This window comes from Terrapene carolina, unplaced genomic scaffold (assembly GCF_002925995.2).
Source record: "Terrapene carolina triunguis isolate 2854851 unplaced genomic scaffold, T_m_triunguis-2.0 Scaffold62, whole genome shotgun sequence".
NCBI lineage: Eukaryota > Metazoa > Chordata > Testudines > Emydidae > Terrapene > Terrapene triunguis.
Window position 1 is genome coordinate 49,520,815 of NW_020664413.1, and position 19,107 is coordinate 49,539,921.

At 45.6% G+C, this 19,107-nt stretch overlaps 1 protein-coding gene across 2 annotated transcripts in view; it reads right to left on the reverse strand.

The window, feature by feature from the left end:
* The window catches only part of NEMP2 (nuclear envelope integral membrane protein 2), a 28,602-nt gene extending 10,625 nt beyond the window's left edge, over positions 1-17,977 (reverse strand). For both annotated transcript variants that reach the window (XM_026647637.2, XM_026647636.2), the window contains exons 1-6: positions 17,769-17,977; positions 5,829-5,944; positions 4,194-4,422; positions 3,933-4,005; positions 2,384-2,477; positions 1,527-1,641 (exon numbers count right to left, since the gene is read on the reverse strand). In XM_026647637.2, the coding sequence (XP_026503422.1) occupies positions 1,527-1,641; positions 2,384-2,477; positions 3,933-4,005; positions 4,194-4,422; positions 5,829-5,944; positions 17,769-17,856 (715 nt within the window). In that variant the 5' untranslated portion in view covers positions 17,857-17,977. The remainder of the gene's footprint in view (positions 1-1,526; positions 1,642-2,383; positions 2,478-3,932; positions 4,006-4,193; positions 4,423-5,828; positions 5,945-17,768) is intronic.
* Positions 17,978-19,107: the final 1,130 nt, after the last annotated feature.

Sequence of the window (19,107 nt, forward strand, 5' to 3'; positions counted from 1 at the left end):
TGTACTTTGGGAACATGAGGGGCCTGATATTTAAAATACATATGCAAAAAAATGCATACAGTGGCACACTGGACTTGAGTATGTAATTACGATGACTGCATATGCAAACTGTGTATCTGCATGTGCAGATGGCAAGTTAAAGGCATAACTGGCTATCTATGTGCCGAAATATCCTACATGTTTGTTTGTTTAGATTTAAATCATAACTTACAATGCTTATCCAAGGCGGTAGGCATTCTAAAACACCATTAGCAATACAATTACATGTCAGAATTTAATGGTCATTAAAATGATCAGTTTAATTCACCTGTATGTGCAATTGCAGGAATGGTGTGCAATTGCATTGTTGAAAGGTCCTAATTATACCTCAATACTTGTGTAAACATATGCATGGATTAGGCTCCATACTAACAATAAGTCAGTATTTATTTTCAAATAAAATGTTGGAAATGAAGCTGATAGGCTTGCAAATACAGTATGTGTATCAAATTAATCTCACTCATGCTAAAAGCATGTGGGCAAGCCATGGTTCCCCTCCTAATTGGTGAAGAGTGAATGCTGAAAGGTCTGGAGCTTCAGTTTGGATAAGCATCCAAAGGAGTCCATGCTTATTCAACACTGTACTTTTTGGTTTCAGCCACGCTGGCAATTCTGCAAGAACAATTTTTCTCACTGTACTTTTCTCGGTGTGCTTCAGGGGTGCCACCAAAGCAAAGGTGAGTGAACATAAAAAAAAATGGAAAAACTATATCGTATTCAACTGAGTCAAAAGCAGTTCGTGAATATTAACAGGCACAGAGCATAAGGGGCTGGCATAGTGGCCTAAGAACAGTGCTCTGTACTGCAAGAGCAAGCGGGGAGAACCAAGTTACAAGCTTGTATCCCAATCTCTCTCCCCCTAGGCCAGCAAGGGGCATGAGAATTCCTTATTCCTATATTAATAAATGCTTTAAGAATAAGTGCACCCTAGCTGCACCTCCAGGTGCCAGAGATGCTTGCTGTGCTCAGGGAAGATAGCACTGTTTCTACCATTATCACTGTCTGATGGGGCTAACTCCAGGGAGGATGGCTTTAGCTGATAATAGAGGCTGCACAGCTGTTTTGACCAAGGAAGATGCTGAGGAAATGTGCTGAAGCAATAGGTCCCCAGCCCCCTTGGCAACTCCCCCTTTCCAGGCAGCACAACCCCCACTCCAAGCTCCAGACAAGAGAGGAGATTGTAGCTGTCTTCTCCCACAACCACCTCCCTCTTTGCTTCCATGGTGGGTGTGAAAAGGAAATGACTGGAAACATAAGATGGGCAAAACGTTCCCTCTTCTTCATGCCTCTACAAACCAACATCAAACTCCCTATTTAAGGATCTAATGAGAATAAATGCTCATTTGAATGGATTAGGAGCCTTCAGAATCCTCCCACACCTCACATTCATGAGAGAAAAATATTAATCAGATGCAACTTTTACAAACTGTTTGTTCTGACCTCTTAACAAAAACCTGTCCGCTGTACATTTCTGCTCATTCTCTTACCCAGTAAGTAGTTTCTATATTCAGACCACAGCCACTTCATTTCCCCTTTCAAACAGTAAATAAAGTAGAGAGAGGACATCCAGCCGCCACTCATTAAAATCCCAAAGGTGCTGTGCTGGGAGTAAAAGAAAATAGTTAGTGAACCAGCTAGCTTGTGGTTTATTATTTATATGATGGTAGCATCCAGAGGTCCCAATCAGGACTGGGCCACAGTGGGCTAGGGATTTCACAAACATACAGGTAAACGCACTATCTGTACTGAAGAGCTTATGAGCTGATTCACTTGTTAACCCTGCTATATCCTGCTCTCAAGTCTCAAGATAAGTGAGGTGAAGAGGAGCCACTGCATGGGATTTTTGTCCAAACTTCTTGAAGCTGCATATTACAATAATAATAATTAATACTAAACTCTGACATGTTTTATAGAGACCAAGGCATTGTGCGGGAGGGGGGGAAGGGTGGCATAAGATTCAGCCCTGCCTTTGTGAGACAATTTTGCTACTGGATATGAAAAATAAAGTCAAGGTTACAACTGCCACAAAAATTATGATTTCATTTTGACTCATTTGTTGACTCACGACATAAGCAAATTGAGCTGAGAGACTAAAATCACACCCCTGTAATTATGGTTTCAGAATAAATGCTCGTCATTGTACATCAGCAAACGTAACTGTTTATTTCAGACTTTGGAGGGCAGTCTATCTAGGGCCTAATTCTGATCTTAGGTACACTGGTTTTACACTGAAGTAAACCCCCATCAAAGTCAATGGAGTTATTCTGTCATAAAACCAATGAGAGATCAGAATCTGGCTCTAGACTTGCTATTTGCTATTTTGTTTTCCACATGGTACACCTACCTTTGGAATAAATCTTTTAAGTGTCAACAGGAGAAAGACTAGTGTAGCAAGAACACCCAATGCCACTCCAGCAGAGTAATAGAACATAGCACTCCTGTTAGGGAACAGCAAGGTGGGGGACACTTTAAAAACCTTTTACTGAGTTGCAACTGGTTTGGAAGTACCAGAAAGTGTAATGCTGTACTTAATCACAGAGATTTTCAGCTCTGGCTTCATCTGCTTTGCACTGCGGAGGCAGAACGAGGCAGCCAGAAAACTCCCATAAAGAGGCAGCTGAGAATTCCCTGACAGAGAGGAATCTTGGGTGTCACAGATGGCTGTAGGTTGCCTGCTCGTCCCCAACCCCTGTGTTAGGGTGGCAAGAGGTTTGTGGGAGGGTGGGGGGCAGTGCATGGCATTCCAGATGGTCCCTGAATGGTGCCCAGATGACCTTGTGGGATGGGGGCAGCTGGCAGAACTTAGAGCTGCTCTTAAGTTACACAAGGGTCACTTTAGGTCCCAGCCAGTTCCCCTGCTGGGCTGAGTGTGAACTCAAGGGACCTGAGGATCTAGTACTCTTTAAAAAAACAAACAGCATTAGATTACTAGAGTTGTGAGAATTAAAAATAATCTCATTGCCTTTTCCTTATTTCAGCTTTTATTTACTTTTCCATATCTCAAAATTTCAACAGTGAAAACATCTCCTCAGTTCCACTTTTGTTTATCATGTTTCTAGTCAATTTCATTTTCTTGTCCACAATGCTGTAATTTTTGGATTGCACGAATATTTTTATTTTACTTTTTAAAAAACATTTTGATGGAAATAAAAAGAAAATTTAGAAACTCTCTTGGTTTTGTAAACTTATTTTTACAAAATCCAAAGGTTTAATAAAATTTGACCTAATACTGTTTAAAATTTGGTGATTCGCAAATTTTAAAAGTGGAACAGAACTTTTGAGATGAGTCACAAATGAACTGACTGTACGATGCCAAACTCCACATGAAACAAAATGACTGCAAATATCTTCCTTGCTACACTACACAAAATATGAGGGCTAGCTTGTGCTCTTTAATGTGCAGCCATGAGTACAGGGTGAGGTGGAGGCGGGGAGCAGTAGAGACCGTGAGGCCCAGATGACCTCATTTGACACACAGTTCCTCCCTAAGATTCCCACACTCTGTGGATTGGAAATTTGCAACCTCCCTTTATGCAGCACCCCCCAGGGCTTCATTGGGAGGGAGGTGATGGCTCTGCTTACTCTTTGCTCACTTGCTCATAGGGAGAATCCCAGGTGCAGTCCTTGTACACCCACAAGTGCTAGGAGCCATGATCTGGGAAGCCTTAACACAGCCACGCAAGTGAAAAATCTTTACATTACATCTCTCCTCTTCATGGCTACATTATTATGATAGTTTACATACATTTTTTTATTTCATTTTTTAAAAAGCAAACAGTTGCTTGGGATCATTGAGCTATACAAATAAATAGAGAAGACAATGCATGAATAGGAACACACCAAGAATGCAATGACTCTGGAAAGAATACCAAGATAAAGGGGCTAATACTTACCTACTCAAGGTGTTTGCAAAATGGAACAGAAAAACACCAGCTACGAACAAAAGGATGAGTTTCCTATCCACCACTGAAAATCCAAAAAACAGCATTTTAGGCTAATTCATCTGGGTGATTTTAATTGTACAAACATTATCAGACAAGTCTCAGCTGTTCCATTACGGTAACTCACAACTCAGAATGCACTATTCAGGCAATAATGTTGGCAATATTATCCAGCCCATTCATTGGATGAATGGAAACACTCACTCTACTTACTATTTCGTTGTACACTCACGGTGTAGGGTACTTTCTTGTAGGGTTGGACTGTGAAACACATATTCTCTCCATATTGGTTTATGTTTATGACAGTTTCTTTAGATGCCTCTGATTGCCAAATGATTTGACCAATACACTTGAAAAATGCAAAAATAGTTTCTGAATTATGACAATTGCTTTCAGCTGTGATAGGCACAAACTTGAACATTTCTGTGCTGTTAATTTTCACCTGTAAACAGAGCAAAACAAAACATACATAGTAGGAACTCGGATCGATATGTATCTTTCAAAAAGACTCCCAGTATTTGAACATAACATAGGGAGAAATAACAGAGCAGAAGCCTATCCCACTGCAGTCTCTTAAATCAGGTACTTAGTCCTACTGTACTTAATGATTCATATACAGCCTCACTGAAGTCAGTGGGCCCCCATGTGGGTGCATGGATCCATTTGAAGAACCAGATCCTAAGGTTACAATTCCATCATGGGCACTGTGATGCTACAGATGTTTGACACACTACTAACATTGACTGCCCACATTTTCTTTGGCAGATGCCCAGGCTCACTTTTCTCATAGGCTATGAACCCACTGTTCCTGAATCTTCTTGTGGATAAGGATGCTAACTGCACATTAGATGTTAAGGGAGAACAAAAATGGAAATTGTCAGAAAGCAGAAGAGAGTGCGACAAAAACTGGAATAAAAAATCCAGCCCTCTTCTCTTCAAGAAGGACTGAGCTGTAACACTGATCTTCTCTACCTTCTGAACAGGAAAAGTCCTCCTGATGCTTAAATTGTGAACTAATGAGCCCGGGCATCTGAAATAATGGATGCCCAACGACAAGGAGAAGCACTATCTCATCTAATAAGAGAGGCTTCTTTATTGAAATGCAAAGAGTGATCTGCTGGGGAAAATCTTAGCTGCCCACTTTTAAGCATTTACATCAAGAAACTTTCCCAGCTGCTGGATGTGATCACTGCCTAAAGTCTGCCACCGCTCATAAAAATGACCATACACATTGCATCTGCCTGGAGAAAAATGTTCTGGGCAGGGATGAAGAGGAATCTCCAGTTCCTTACACCTGGAGGTGAAGTGAAACTGTTTCTTTCCCCACCTGGGGAGTCAACTGCTCAGAAGAAGAGCCAAGGAGAAGATCCTGAACTTGCTCCTTAGCACAGGGGTTAAAGAGGTGTTCTAAGCTTCTAAGTAGTTGAGACTTAGTACTTTGCAGCTAAAGGTGAATATCTTACAAGGTGCACTCTTGCCACTCCTGTCAGTATTGGAAATATGCATCTGATGTTATATAGCCTTGTTCTTGTTTTGCTGTCAAAAAGTCATCATATAACATCCAATACACACAACACAGTTGAGTTGACATTTCTCTGCCTCTCAGCAAAGAAATAAAGCCCCCCATCCATGCAACAAATAAGAGACATCAAACTGCCAAGTCAGCCACACTAGAACTGAAAGCAGCATGCCACTAAAAGATGCTTCTTTCTAGGCTCCGTCTATGCAACCCTCGGACTGATTTCATACTGAGATGCACCTGATATCTTATATCTTGATCAGATTGGTTGCTGGGAAAACATGTAACATATTAAAAATCTGAAGGCAGCTCCAAACACAGAATCTTACCTGAAGAGCTGACCAAATATATTTTAAGTGCATTGTTCCATTTTGCATATAACAGTAACAATCTGCATCTGGTTTTTGGATGACATCCATTTCCTTCAAATGGCTACAGTTTTTATCTAAAGAAAGAAAAACACTAAATGAAGTGCATTTCAAAGTGTGGGCATATGTTCACTTCCTCCATTCATGCTTTTGTTGTATTGTAGTTTGATATTCCAGCAGCCATAAGCAATTTGCAAAAAGTCTGACACAAAAAACCTGCTATAGGTTAATATTTTCAGAAGCTCTGAAATGACTTAGGAGCCCAATTTGAAAATTCAGACATGGCCTAGGCACTTAGAAGCTTAAGTCCCAATGATTTTCAATGGGATTTAGGTGCCTACATCACTTTGGAACATTCTGACTCTAGCCTGTTTTGGCTTTTTACTACATTTAGAAAAAAATGGTTTTTGTGCTAGTATTTTGATAGCATTGGGATAAGGTCCATGGGCCAAATTCACTATTGGCATAAGTGGGTGTAACTCCAGTGCTTAAACCAATGGTGAATTTGACTGTAGAAGTCTAATGAGGAAAACAGGCTTTTAATGTTAAAATAGTCATTTACCACACGATGTTGCTGCTGATGGAAGAAGTTTTAACATCATAACCTATTTGAAGTGGAGAAATTGTGTAATTTTGTTATTTTTAAGTAGTATATTAAAATATGTAATCAAATTATTTCTCCTACATGTTCTGAACGTTAACATAATTTTCAGTGATGACACCTTGTGGTGAGGGTAATTAGCTGTCTCTAGCAGTCCTAATGGCATTGGCAACTTGTCTAATCAATCATTTCCATTGTCTTGCTTCATGGAAATTTTAGAGACTCCCTACTGCTTTCAGGATTAGATACATACCTCACAGTATAAATATCCCTAACTGATTTGTGGGGCGAATTTTCAAGAGCATACATGCAAACCTGCACACACACACAAAAACTGCCGTACAGTGTATCACCTCAAGATTCCAGGAACATAATTAAAGAGCAGAATAAAGAAACATAATACAGCTGTTAACTCAGGGAAGAATTTGGTCCACTGAAGAGAAAACTAGGTATGAATGTAACAACTATCTGAATAATACAGGACAGAATGTTATCAAACACTGAGGATAGCAAAGGGAGTTCCTGTGCAGACTAGGGGCTAGTCTACACTTGCAAAGCTAAAGCAGCAGCGCTTTAACATGGTTTGTGTGGTCACAGCGCAGCGCTGGGAGAGAGCTCTCCAAGAGCTCTAAAAAACCACCTCAAGGAGAGGCACAGCTCCCAGCACTGGTGCACTGTTTACACTGGTGCTTTACAGCGCTGAAACTACCTGTGCTCAGGGGGGTGTTTTTTCACACGCCTGAGCGAGAAAGTTGCAGTGCTGTAAATTGCCAGTGTAGACAAGCCCTTAATTTAGTCAACTCAAAGAAATGCTGTTTGTAGGTAAAATCGATCTTTCTAGATGAGAAAGTTGCACCAGTTTAATTTAAATTGTGCTTTAAACTGATTTAGTTAAACCGATGCAAATTCCTGTCTGGACACACTTATCTGGGTTTAAGAAGCCACTCTGAAACTTAACTAAGGCTACGTCTTCACTACGAGGGGGGGGGAGGGTCGATTTAAGATACGCAAATTCAGCTACGCGAATAGCGTAGCTGAATTCGACGTATCCGAGCTGACTTACCCCGCTGTGAGGACGGCGGCAAATCGACCTCCGCGGCTCCCCCGTCAACGGCACTTACTCCTACCTGCGCTGGTGGAGTACAAGCGTCGATTTGGGGATCAACTGTCGCGTCCCGACGAGACGTGCTAATTCGATCCCCGAGAGATTGATTTCTACCCGCCGATTCAGGCGGGTAGTGAAGACATAGCCTAAGACTGTCCACCCAAGGGTTTGCACTGGTTTAACTAAATAGGTTTAAATCCACACTTTAGATTAAACTGGTGAAACTTTCTTCTGCAGCCAAGCCCTTTGACTAGTTAACTCTCACCCACACTGAAGCCAACAGAAGCTGGAAACTCTCAGGCCAGGACTGAATATGGTCCATGGATTGACTGGCAATCCCAATCCTTGAGTACAACAGTTTAGCACCTCACTCATCAAGCTATCAGCACCAACAGCTTGAGATGGAGATGAAGGACTACTCCTTCAGAACATAAGAACGGCCATACTGGGTCAGACCAAAGGTTCATCTAGCCCAGTATCCTGTCTTTCGACAGTGGCCAATGCCAGGTGCCCCAGAGGGAATGAACAGAACAGGTAATCATCAAGTGGTCCAACAGAGGCTAGGGACTCCGTCCTTGCCCATCCTGGCTAATAGCCATTGATGGACCTATCCTCCATGAACTTATCTAATTCCTTTTTTGAACCATGTTATAGTCTTGGCCTGCACAACATCCTCTGGCAAGGAGTTCCACAGATTGACTGTGCGTTGTGTGAAAAAATACTTCCTTTTGTATGTTTTAAACCTATTTATTTCATTTGGTGACCCCCAGTTCTTGTGTTATGAGGAGTGAATAACACTTCCTTATTTACTTTCTCCACATCAGCCATGATTTTATAGACCTGTATCATATACAGCCTTGGTTGTCTCTTTTCCAAGCTGAAAAGTCCCAGTCTTATTAATCTCTTCTCATATGGAAGCTGTTTCATACCCCTAATCATTTTTGTTGCCCTTTTCTGAACCTTTTCTAATTCCAATATATCTTTTTTGAGATGGGGCGACCACATCTGCACGCAGTATTCAAGATGTAGGCGTACCATGGATTTATATAGAGGCAATATGATATTTTCTGTCTTATTATCTATCCCTGTCTTAATTATTCCCAACATTCTGTCCTTCTAATGAATTGCTTCTTAACTCCAACAGATTAGCATCTGAAGTTGCAATGGACAAAAGATTTGGGAGCCCGTGGAGGGGTAAAGTTAGGTACCTTTCACCTGGAGCCCTATGAACAGGGAGAAGGTGTTTGCTCTGAGTTCACAGGGAAAGGGTGTTTGCCTGGAGCCCGCGGAGGAGTAGATCCCAGAGCCCATGGAGTAGTAAAGTTAGGTGCCTTTCGCCTGGAGCCCTACGAACTGGGTAAAGGTGGGTGCCCCTAGAGTGTGTAAGTAACAAAGAATTTTGTGTGGGTAGCAATTAAGCCAACCAGTAATGTACAGCAAAAGAGCACTCTTTGACACTCGCCTGGCATAGCCCCTGCTTAATTGTGAATCGGGCCAGCCCCAGTGTTTATCAGGTAGAAATCCTGAATGGAAAAAATGGGAAACCCTGGCAGAAATGGTTTCATTTCTCACAGCTCAAAGAGTGGAAGAGTAAACCACCTGACCCACAAGGAATAGTATAACTGTCTTCTCCATCCTGCCAGCCCCCCTTCTTGGCTAGCAAGAAGGAACGGCTTGGGGCTGTTGGAAAATATGTATCGGGTGGGCTTGGCAGTGCCTACCCCGATGTTGAGGCAGGAAAATGCCAGAGAAATCCTCGACTTATTATGGCCACCCTCACGTAAGTCACTGCTTTATGTTCACACTGCAATATTGGTCCCAGACTCTCCCACTATATATGGGGGGAGTGTGGGAGTTTGTTCTCTCTTCTCTGCCCCCTCACAGGGCCTGAACATGAGCCATGACATCCCACTGTTGCACCAGCACTCTGCTGTTCATAAGTGTCTGGAGTCTGATGCTGTCCAGGCTCTATGCTGAACCTCTGATCCCTCTGAGCCTCTGGAGGTGCTTACCAGCTGGAGCCCAGGAAGTAAAATTGCTGTGCCACATGCATGGATTCTATGGGAATGGAAGCAACCCCCTGGCCCTGCAGCGTTTCTACCAGTTCTATGCTGTTGGCAACTCCTCAGGTTGCCCCTGGGAAAACATTGCCAATTGCACGCAGAGTGCCGCGGGGAGTCACTCAAGTTTTGTTATGAAACTAAGACCACCCCAGACTCCATCCCATTCTTCTGTAAGTCACTGTGGTCTCGAAAGAGACGTACACTATTAAATGCAACCAGTAACCGCCTCCCAGGTGGCGGAAGGTGCAGGATAGTCATGGTTTCCTCCGCTATTTGGGGAGCAACCATGCCCTACGTGTCATCATTGTCGTCAGAATCCAGACACCTCCGTTACCCAGAGATGAACTGCAGCTGTCTCTGATCACGCCAGCAGGCAAGAATATCACATGGTTCCTCGTAAACTGGGAACCACTGACCTGGACTTTAGCTGGACCTGGCTTGATTCAACAAGGTCCCCCAGACTGGGTAGTTCCATTAAAGGGCACACATTGTGACAAGCTCATGCCAACAATTTGGGCACGTTGCCATTTCGGAGGGATTCCATGCGCCCAGATTGTACAGAATGGAATTGGGCCAACAACAAAAAACAGTTTTAAATTTTGACTCTCTGATCACAAACCTCGCTCCCCTCTGACATTTAAGAGCCCCAATTTCAGGACTCCATGTGTTAAAACTGGATCAAGAACATTTGGTTCCTAAACCTCAGACTTCTCTAAAGGAGGTTCAAATCCACTTAAAAGGCATGAATATCTCTCACATAGCACCTGTATGTGCTCCCTTGATTGGAAATAGCCATAAGGGTTGGGATGAATGTGGCAAGGGGCTGACCATGTAAATAGAGTAAAAAGGGAATTAAGTGATTGGATTGCACCTGTAGGAACAGGAATCTCTTTAGTTGATGCCGCAAATATAAAAGTTCTGACTAATAAACTATCATATGCTACCAAAAATAGAAAAGATGGGAACCCCATTAACAGCATCTTTGAAACAGTTAAGTGAGGAACAGCAGTTAATAAGTAAGGTATTTCCTGGGTTGAAAAGACTTATGAAAAAAATGAAGAGTTAATAATGTCTGGTGCACAGTCCCTCCAGAATATTGTCTCATTGACCTCAGCGTGTGAGCAAGCTCAGGCTCTCACCCAGAACATAATAATGGGAATGATTCGGCAAGCCATAGCAGGACAAATTCCCATGGAAGCAACCAACTTGATTCAGCCCCATGTAACGGAGGAAGAATTAGTCCTTCGGCCCTGGTGGAGACTATTAATGCTTTGTACAATCACCACCAGCAAAGCTTGCAGTTATTCTGAGGAGTAATCCACCCAGTAGTCCCACTGGGATTACAGATTATTGACAACTCACTAATGTACTCCAGAGATCCTAACAATTGGGCCTACCAGCAAGATAATGTCTGGAACACAGTAAATGTAAAGGGGTGTAGGAGAAAAGAAGGTTTGGGCGATATCTGTGAAAACCAAGCACTGGAGGAACATGATGAAGGCTTCTTCCCACAACCTGGGAATAGGTCTCACTTTTCCTTCGATGTTATCCAGGAAGAGGGGTCTGTTATTATGTGTTGGTAAAGCATGTGTGTGTGTAAGAACAAAATGTAATATTGTATTGCTTAATGGACATTGGATTCAACCCATGGTGCCTTACATTAATCGCTGTTTCTGTGATGTAACCACTATTGTTAGTTGTGATATTAAGCCTATCCTGTGCTTTACAAAGAGGTTTCCCCCATTTCACTGGGAATGGGTCTCACTGCCATTAAGGGACTATTAACTCATCCCTCCTTACAAATTGAGCTGCAGAAGCTCCGAACTTTGGGGGAGAATGGCAAACTCGAGATTCAGTACTACAACCAGGAGATCTCTAGGCTAGCAGCTACAGTTAAAAACACAGGCCATCACTTCTGGTGGGACACTTTGCTTGGGTGGAGCCCCAGTGCAACAGGTCTTTTAAATATCATGCTTCACCCTATTGTGGTGATAGTCAGTTTCCAAATTATACTAGCAATTGGTCTGTTTCTACTCATTTGCTGGATCCAGTGACTGATGCAGCGGCTGCAATGGATTGAAGATCAGATCACAGAGAAAGGATGTGATGGGGATACTCGCTCGTCGCAAGCACCCCATCAACTGGGGGACTTCATCTTCTCCTGACTGATCATGCTGGGGGCTCTGCCTGTCTCCAGCACTCCGGACCCTCAGCTACCCCCACCACCTGGGACCCCTGATTGATTCAAGCTTCATGGAATGGTGAGAACCCAGCTCTCTCTCTCTATGTATAGCCTTCTGACCCTGACTTGTGTGATCAGTTATAGTTTTCTAAACCTAACTTTTATAATCAAGCTTAAGTTAGATTTAATATTATAACTGTTTTGTTTGTTTGGCTCCCCTGTGGTTATTCATGATTAAGCTGGTTGTTTCTCTCTCTCCCCCCACTCCCTTGGGTGTGTTTTGGTTTCCTCATTTGCTCTGCAGCAATGCTCCTCGTACCTAAGCTAAAAGATCCCTGCAGCACCCAAAAATCTTGTGGGGTTTGCTCATCAAGTAGATTACTACCAGAACAACTGTAATGTGAAAGTGGGGATAAGGACGTGCTGAACCTGGAACATATAGGGGGGCAGCTTGCTCGACCCAGTCTGCTGAATCCAGGGGCATATGAGGGGGACAGATTGAAAGTGCTGCTCGACCCAGCCTGCTCAGGTGTGCTCTATTCCGGTGCGGTGCCCAAGGCATATGAGGGTGACAGCTTGGAGGTGCTGCTCGACCCAGCTACTGAGTCCAGGGACATATAAGGGGTCAGCTTGGGAGTGCTGATTAACCTGGTCCTCTCAGACACGCTCTGTTAATGTGTGTGTGTATATTTATCTAATTCTGGGGCTGGAAGAACCCAGCCCTGGGGAACCGAGGTCCTGCAGAATAGCTCCATTGGGAAGGAACTTGCAGCAGGGAGAAGTAGAGCTCCGTATGAGAACACCAGTGACACAAGCAGTACCTTGATAGAAGTACAGAACCCTCCCCCAATCCCAGAAGAGTAACCCTAATAAATGAGCATTCCCCAAAGTAACGGACAAAGCTGGTAACAGATTTGGGGGCTGGAGAGAACGGTCACTACCTGTCCATATACAAACCTGTAAACCAAACCCTTCTGGGTCATGAAAGAGTGAATATGGCTCTTTAGTCTGGCCAGAACATTTGAACTATTTTATGAAGAACTAGGGGGGATGGACGAATAAAGAATGACATTGGAAAAGGGAATCACAAAGGCATCCATCTGGCTCGATAGAGGATCCTGGTACTTGCTATATTATCTGGGGAATTTGTTACTTGCTGGTGTCAAAAACAGGTTCATGGATGGGCACCATCACTGGCTAAAAGTTAGGTGAACCTAGTAGTAAGGGAACTCCATTCTCTTAGTAGGACTGCACCTCAGCTTAGACTGTCTGCAGGTAATTTATCTTCCCTGCTAGGTAACAGGTTCTTAGGGCAGGGAGATTTCTGCCTGCCCAGGCAAAAGTAATTTGGATTCCTTCCAGAAGCAAGAGCTGAGGGTGCTGCCCTATTTGTTAAGTGATTACAATAAACTGTCTATTCAGATTAGAACTGGTTTCCCTGCTAGTTATTCCCAGAGAGCTAGTAGATGTTTTCTTATCAGCACCACCCTAAGCATTAACATATCAATATGCATGTTCTCTCTGAAGAAAACCACCTGACCCAAGCCATCCTCCACTTCAAGGATGCCCTCAACTCCATGAGAGTGACATCTGGGGTAACTATAAACCAACTGAGTTCCAAGAGGAAGATCCCTTTGAACAAGTGACTTCACCATCAGGAGAAACAAGACTTAACCTGAGGTAAGGAAGGGAAGGCAACTGTCTAAATGTGAGAGATTACGAGCTGTGGAATCAGGATCAACTGTAGAATCCTAAAACAAAACCAAGGGCAGAGACCTTCAGTGCAAGAAATAAGGAAACAAGCAGGTAAAATGCCTCTTGAACTATGCATCAGTGCTGCAACTGGAATCTCAATAGTCCCTCTGACTTTCATTGTCCTCTCTGATGAAAGCTACACTCTGCCTCAGCTATCATGAACCAGACTACAGGGAGAACGGAAGGGACACCATCACCTTAAAAATCACACTTCTGTGTGAACTGGTTTTATCTACTATTACAAGAAAGACCTTGGTTTATTGCAACTGAAAAAAGATGAGGGGCAAATATTTTTCTTTATTTTTTCCAGGGTGTTTACTTTGTGCATTTGACAGCACTTTATTTATAGGAATTTTCATGGTTTTCCCTGTTCAATCAGTTAATAGTCAGCTGCCCCTTTGTGTTTAAGTGGGCTTCTCACACAGCAACAAGGGAGAGAAAATATTGTCAAATATAGGAAAGTGTGATTGTAAAATCACAAAAATAGACATGGAATACTGGGACAAGTGTGGTATCTGCAACTGTTTTAACTCTTTTTATTTAATTGGCTAGATTTCAAGTAGACAGTTTCCCTTGAAATCCTGTCTCAGGAACAGTAGGCTCTTTGATTCATTCACTACAGGTTCCAAAAAGTTCCAGTGTCTTGTGTATAGCAAACTGAGTGTTCAGAAAGGAGGAGCTAGCAATGAGTCAAGTATGGAAGTACTGCATTTTCCTGATTCTTTAAATGCTGCCACTATCAGCACACATTTTATGGGAGCTGTTGTATGAACAGTGGCAGTCTACCATGCAGCTCACCTAGGCAGAATCAAATAGATTCATAGATTCCGAGGCCAGAAGGCACCACTGTGATCATCTAATCTGACCTCCTGTACAACACAAGCCAGAGAACTTCCCCAAAATAATTCCTAGAGCAGATCTTATGGTAAAACACCCAATCTTGATTTGAAAATTGTCAGTGAGGGAGAATCCACCACAACCCTTGGGAAATTGTTCCAATGGTTAAGTATTTTCATTGTCAAAAATGTACGCCTTATTTTCCATTTGAATTTCTCTAACTTCACCTACCAGTCATTGGCTCGTGTTATACCTTTCTCTGTTAGACTGAAGAGCCCATTCTTAAATATTTTCCCCATGTGTAGCTTATACCACACTACTATTATCTCTTGAAGTTCTGTGGGACTAGGAATTCCTCAAGAGTCACAGCAGAGATGGTTGAGTAGGTAGGCTGTATATTGAACTTCTTGGCTGGGGCTGGGGGGGTAAGACAAATAGATGTAACCATTTCAGGCTGTGAATGGGATGATATCTATTGTTCTAATTCAGAAATAAACATAATTGAAAAATATTGATTCTAAGAGATTTGTAGGCTTCAGGCCTCTGGATCTTTCTACAGGGCAATGCTAAGTTTGGGTAGAAGTGGAAATTTAACTCTAGGATATTCCTCTCGGCCAATACTGACTGGAGGCAATCTGCTTCCACTACCTTTGAAACTCTAGAAGCCTACCTTCTCTCTGAAAAAATGCCTGATTTGGGATGTAGTCTGGATCTTCTAAAAGGATGGAACCGGTTATCCCAGAGCTGATCTACACTGCCAAGTTTTTTTGCCAAAAGACAGCTTTTGGCGATGAAACAGCAGACGTGTACACAGTGCAAAGCCACTTTTTGCGACAAAACTCCTCAGTTGCAGCGCTTTAATAAAACCACCTCAATGATAGTGATAAGGTTTTCTGCACAAAGATTTTATCGCCAAAGTGCCAGTATAAACACCTTGCTTGCTTTTATCGCTGTAATTGGCCTCTAGAGGTGTCCCACAATGCCTGAAGTGACCGCTCTGCTCATTGTTTTGAACTCAGTAGCCCTGCAGGCGGGCGCCCCACTACTTTCAAAACTCCATTCTGACAGCCAGTGTGCTGTGCTGCTCTGCTCTGGGGAAACAAAGAGCAAATCGTTAACTGGGGTTGCCAACCCTCCTGGTTTGGCCGGGAGTCTCCCAGAATCAGGCTCGATTTCCCAGAGGCTACTGCAGTCAATCTGGGAGATTTTAGGCCGCTAAAAGTCCGGCAGCGCAGCAGGGCTAAGGCAGGCTCCCTGCCTGCCCTGGCTCCGTGCCACTCCTGGCATGTCTTGCAGAGGCGCAGTTAGGGGGCCTCCACGCGCTGCCTCCGCCCCAAGCTCCGACTCCGCAGCTCCCATTGGCCGGGAACGGGAATCGCGGCCAATGGAAGCTGCAAGGGCAGTGCCCGCAGAGCCGCCTGGCTGCCCCTGAACCTAGGAGCTGCTGTCGGACATGCTGCTGCTTGAGGGAGCTACCCAAGATAAGTGCCGCCCAGCCAGAGCCTGCAAACGCCCTCCCACACCCCAACCCCCTGCCCCAGCCCCCTCCCACACCCAACCTCCCTTCTGAAGCCTGCACCCCTCACCCCCTCCACACCCCAAACCCTTGCCCTAGGCTCAGCCCGGAGCCCCCCTCCCACACTCCAAACCCTTTGGCCCCCACCACCCCCAGCCTAGAGCCTGCACCCCCACCCTCTGTCCCAGCCTAGTGAAAGTGAGGGTGCAGGAGAGCGAGAGACAGAGGGAGAGGAGCTGGAGTGAGTGGGGCTGGGGACTCAGAGGTGTGGGGCAGGGGCGTGGCCTTGGAGAAGGGGCGTGGCCTTGGAGAAGGTGCAAGGAAAGGGGCAGGGCAACGGTGTTTGGGTTTGTGCGATTAGACAGTTGGCAACCCTATCATTAATGAGGAATGCTCCTGCTGTCTCCCACATTGAACACAAGAGGCAGGCAGGAGTATGTGTGTGTGTGTGTGAGAGAGAGACAGACTCTGTGCTGTGCAGAGCCAGGGAGGGAGGGGCTGATGTCGGGGTTTCCCCCTCCCCCTGCCTCAGGACTGGTTGCTTCCCATGGCTTTCCGAATTTACAAGCCTGCATGCCAACACACTCACTCTCCCTCACCACACTCTGTCTGTCTCTCCCCCCCCCCCCCGACCCCACCCTGTCATACATAATGGCTCGAAAACTATTAGGATGTCCATGAAACAATGGGACTGAGAAACCTGCATCATGTGATGCTGTACCTATCCCATGAGGCATTGCAAACCCTTCCATAAGCACCCTGCGGCCAGTTGTACAGTGGGATAGCTACCTATAGTGCACTGCTCTCATTGTTGCAAGAGCTGCTAGTGTGGATGTGCTCCAGCGACACAAAGAGCAGAGTGTGGACATGCAACAGCAGTTTAAGTAAAGCGCTTTAACAAAAGTGGCATAACTTTTGGTGAAAAAACTTGGCAGTGTAGACATAGCCCCAGACACTACCTCTGGCAGAGTTACCTTGATTGGAATAATTATAGAAAGGCTATCTCCTACCTGGCCAATAGAAGAAAAACAGCAAACATTAGAGTTGGATCTTTTATAAAGCTAGCAGAAGGATAGTTGAGTCAGTCTTTTTACAAGTATCAGAGGGGTAGCCGTGTTAGTCTGGATCTGTAAAAAGCAACAAAGAGTCCTGTGGCACCTTAAAGACTAACAGATGCTCCAATACATCTGTTAGTCTTTAAGGTGCCACAGGACTCTGTTGATTTTTACAGTTGCACTGGTTTGGTCAAAACTGTGTAATTGGTTCAATGGTGAAAATGGAAATAAGTTGGCTAGGGTGCATCTGGGGCAGATAAAAAGTATGATGCTCAAAGAGCTAAGAGTGGAGAGGAGACTCCATTATTACATTTTACTTACAGAACTGCCCATCTTTCCTTTTCGACAATGTGTGTCTTTACCTTTGAAGAATGACTATACTGACAAAGCGAATCACCGAGCGTGTGTTGTGTTTCGTTTCATAAAACCTTTGTGGATTGGGGGAGGGGTGTCACCAAAATCCTGCTTCACGTGGATTTTTATAGAGAAACTAAGTTTCTCTCACAGCGTTTGTTCTGGGTACGTCCCAGCCACCGTTGCGGAATCTCAGAGCTCAAACCCCGCGTATGCCCGATACCCGCGCTCTCCTGATCAGGAAATAACATGAAGCGGCCAAACGGCCAGCTCCGCGGGGCTGCTCCGGGTTCGCGGCGACAGACGAGAACCTGGGGCTTTGCAGAACCCCCGTCGGCCCAGCGCCGAGCCCCGCGCGGATGCGGCTCCGCGGGGATGTCTGAACCCCCCCCCCCCCTCCCGCCGGCCACGGGGCGGCCGCCCCAGGCGTTACCTGCTCCCGCCGCCGCCCCGCTCGCCCTGGCCGCCCTGGCCAGCGAGAGGAGGAAGAGGAGCCGCAGCGGGGAGCCCGCGGGCTGCATCGGCCCCGCCGCCGTTTGAAGGGGCGCGTCGGAACGTGGAGCCGGCAGCCGAGACGCCACGAGCCCGGGCCGATGGATGGGCCGGCGCCGCGGGGCCCGACGCTCCGTCAGGCTGCGGAGAATGGCGGCAGCGGGAGGCCGGGCCGAGGCGATGGGCTGGCGGGGGCTGGAAGGGGCGGCCCCGCCTCTGGGGCGGGGAGGGAGGCGCGCGGGCTGAGGCGGGCGCCGGGCTGGGGAGGCCCTAGCGGGGCGGGGCGAGGAGGCGCGCGGCTGGAGCAGGGCCCCCAGCCGCGGGAGCTGTGCGGCTGCTTGCGCTCCCCGTCCCCTGGAAGCTGCCTCGGCGGCAGATCGCGCTCCCGCTGGTCCGCGGGGGGGGGGGACCCAGTGTCCCCGGGGAGCCTCTGAGAGGGGCGGTCTCTGCAGCTGCTGTGGATGGGAAACGTTTAAACCTTTGCGCCTCCCATTAGTGGCCCAGGCGGTGTTTGGGGTCCCTCCAGAGCAGGCTCAGGCTGGGGCTAGGGTGTGAGTGGTCGCGCTGAATTCTCCCCTGCTGTTCACCTGAGGTTTTGGTCACACCCGAACCAGAAGACAGGGCGCTGATGGCTTTGGATCTGGCTGGGGTTGGCATTTTTGGTTGTATTCCTGGAGGTTTCATTATATGACAATCTTTAATTAAAAATGAATCTTTAATTCCTGGAGACTCCAGGACAATTCTGAAGGGCTGACAACCCTAGATCTGCCCTGGAAACACATCCCAATATCCAGGGCTGGCTCCAGCTTTTTTGCTGCCCCAAGCGGCGGAGAGAGAGAGAGAGAGAAAGAAAGAAAAAAAAAGCCGCGATCGGCGGCACTTCGGCGGCTGCTCTACAGCACCGCTTCATTCTTCTCTCCGAGAGGGACCGAGGGACCCGCTGCCGAATTGCCACCGAAGACCCGGACGTGCCGCCCCCTTCCAAGGGCCGCCCCAAGCACTAGCTTGCTGCGCTGGTGCCTGGAGCCGGCCCTGCCAATACCCTGGAGTTGGAAGGGTTTGAATTTGATGTTCTGGGTTTGATCCATCTCTGCTTTGTTCGACAAAACATCTATATGTGTCTGCTGAACTCCAGTCCACAGCTTCCTATTTATTTCAGGATCTAGTTCAAAAATTCCTTCCTTATGCTTAAAATCATCTAACAAGTTGCTCCTGCCTTTCTCAAACCTGGGCTACACTCAAAAATTAGATGGACCTAGTTACATTGCTCAGGCTGTAAA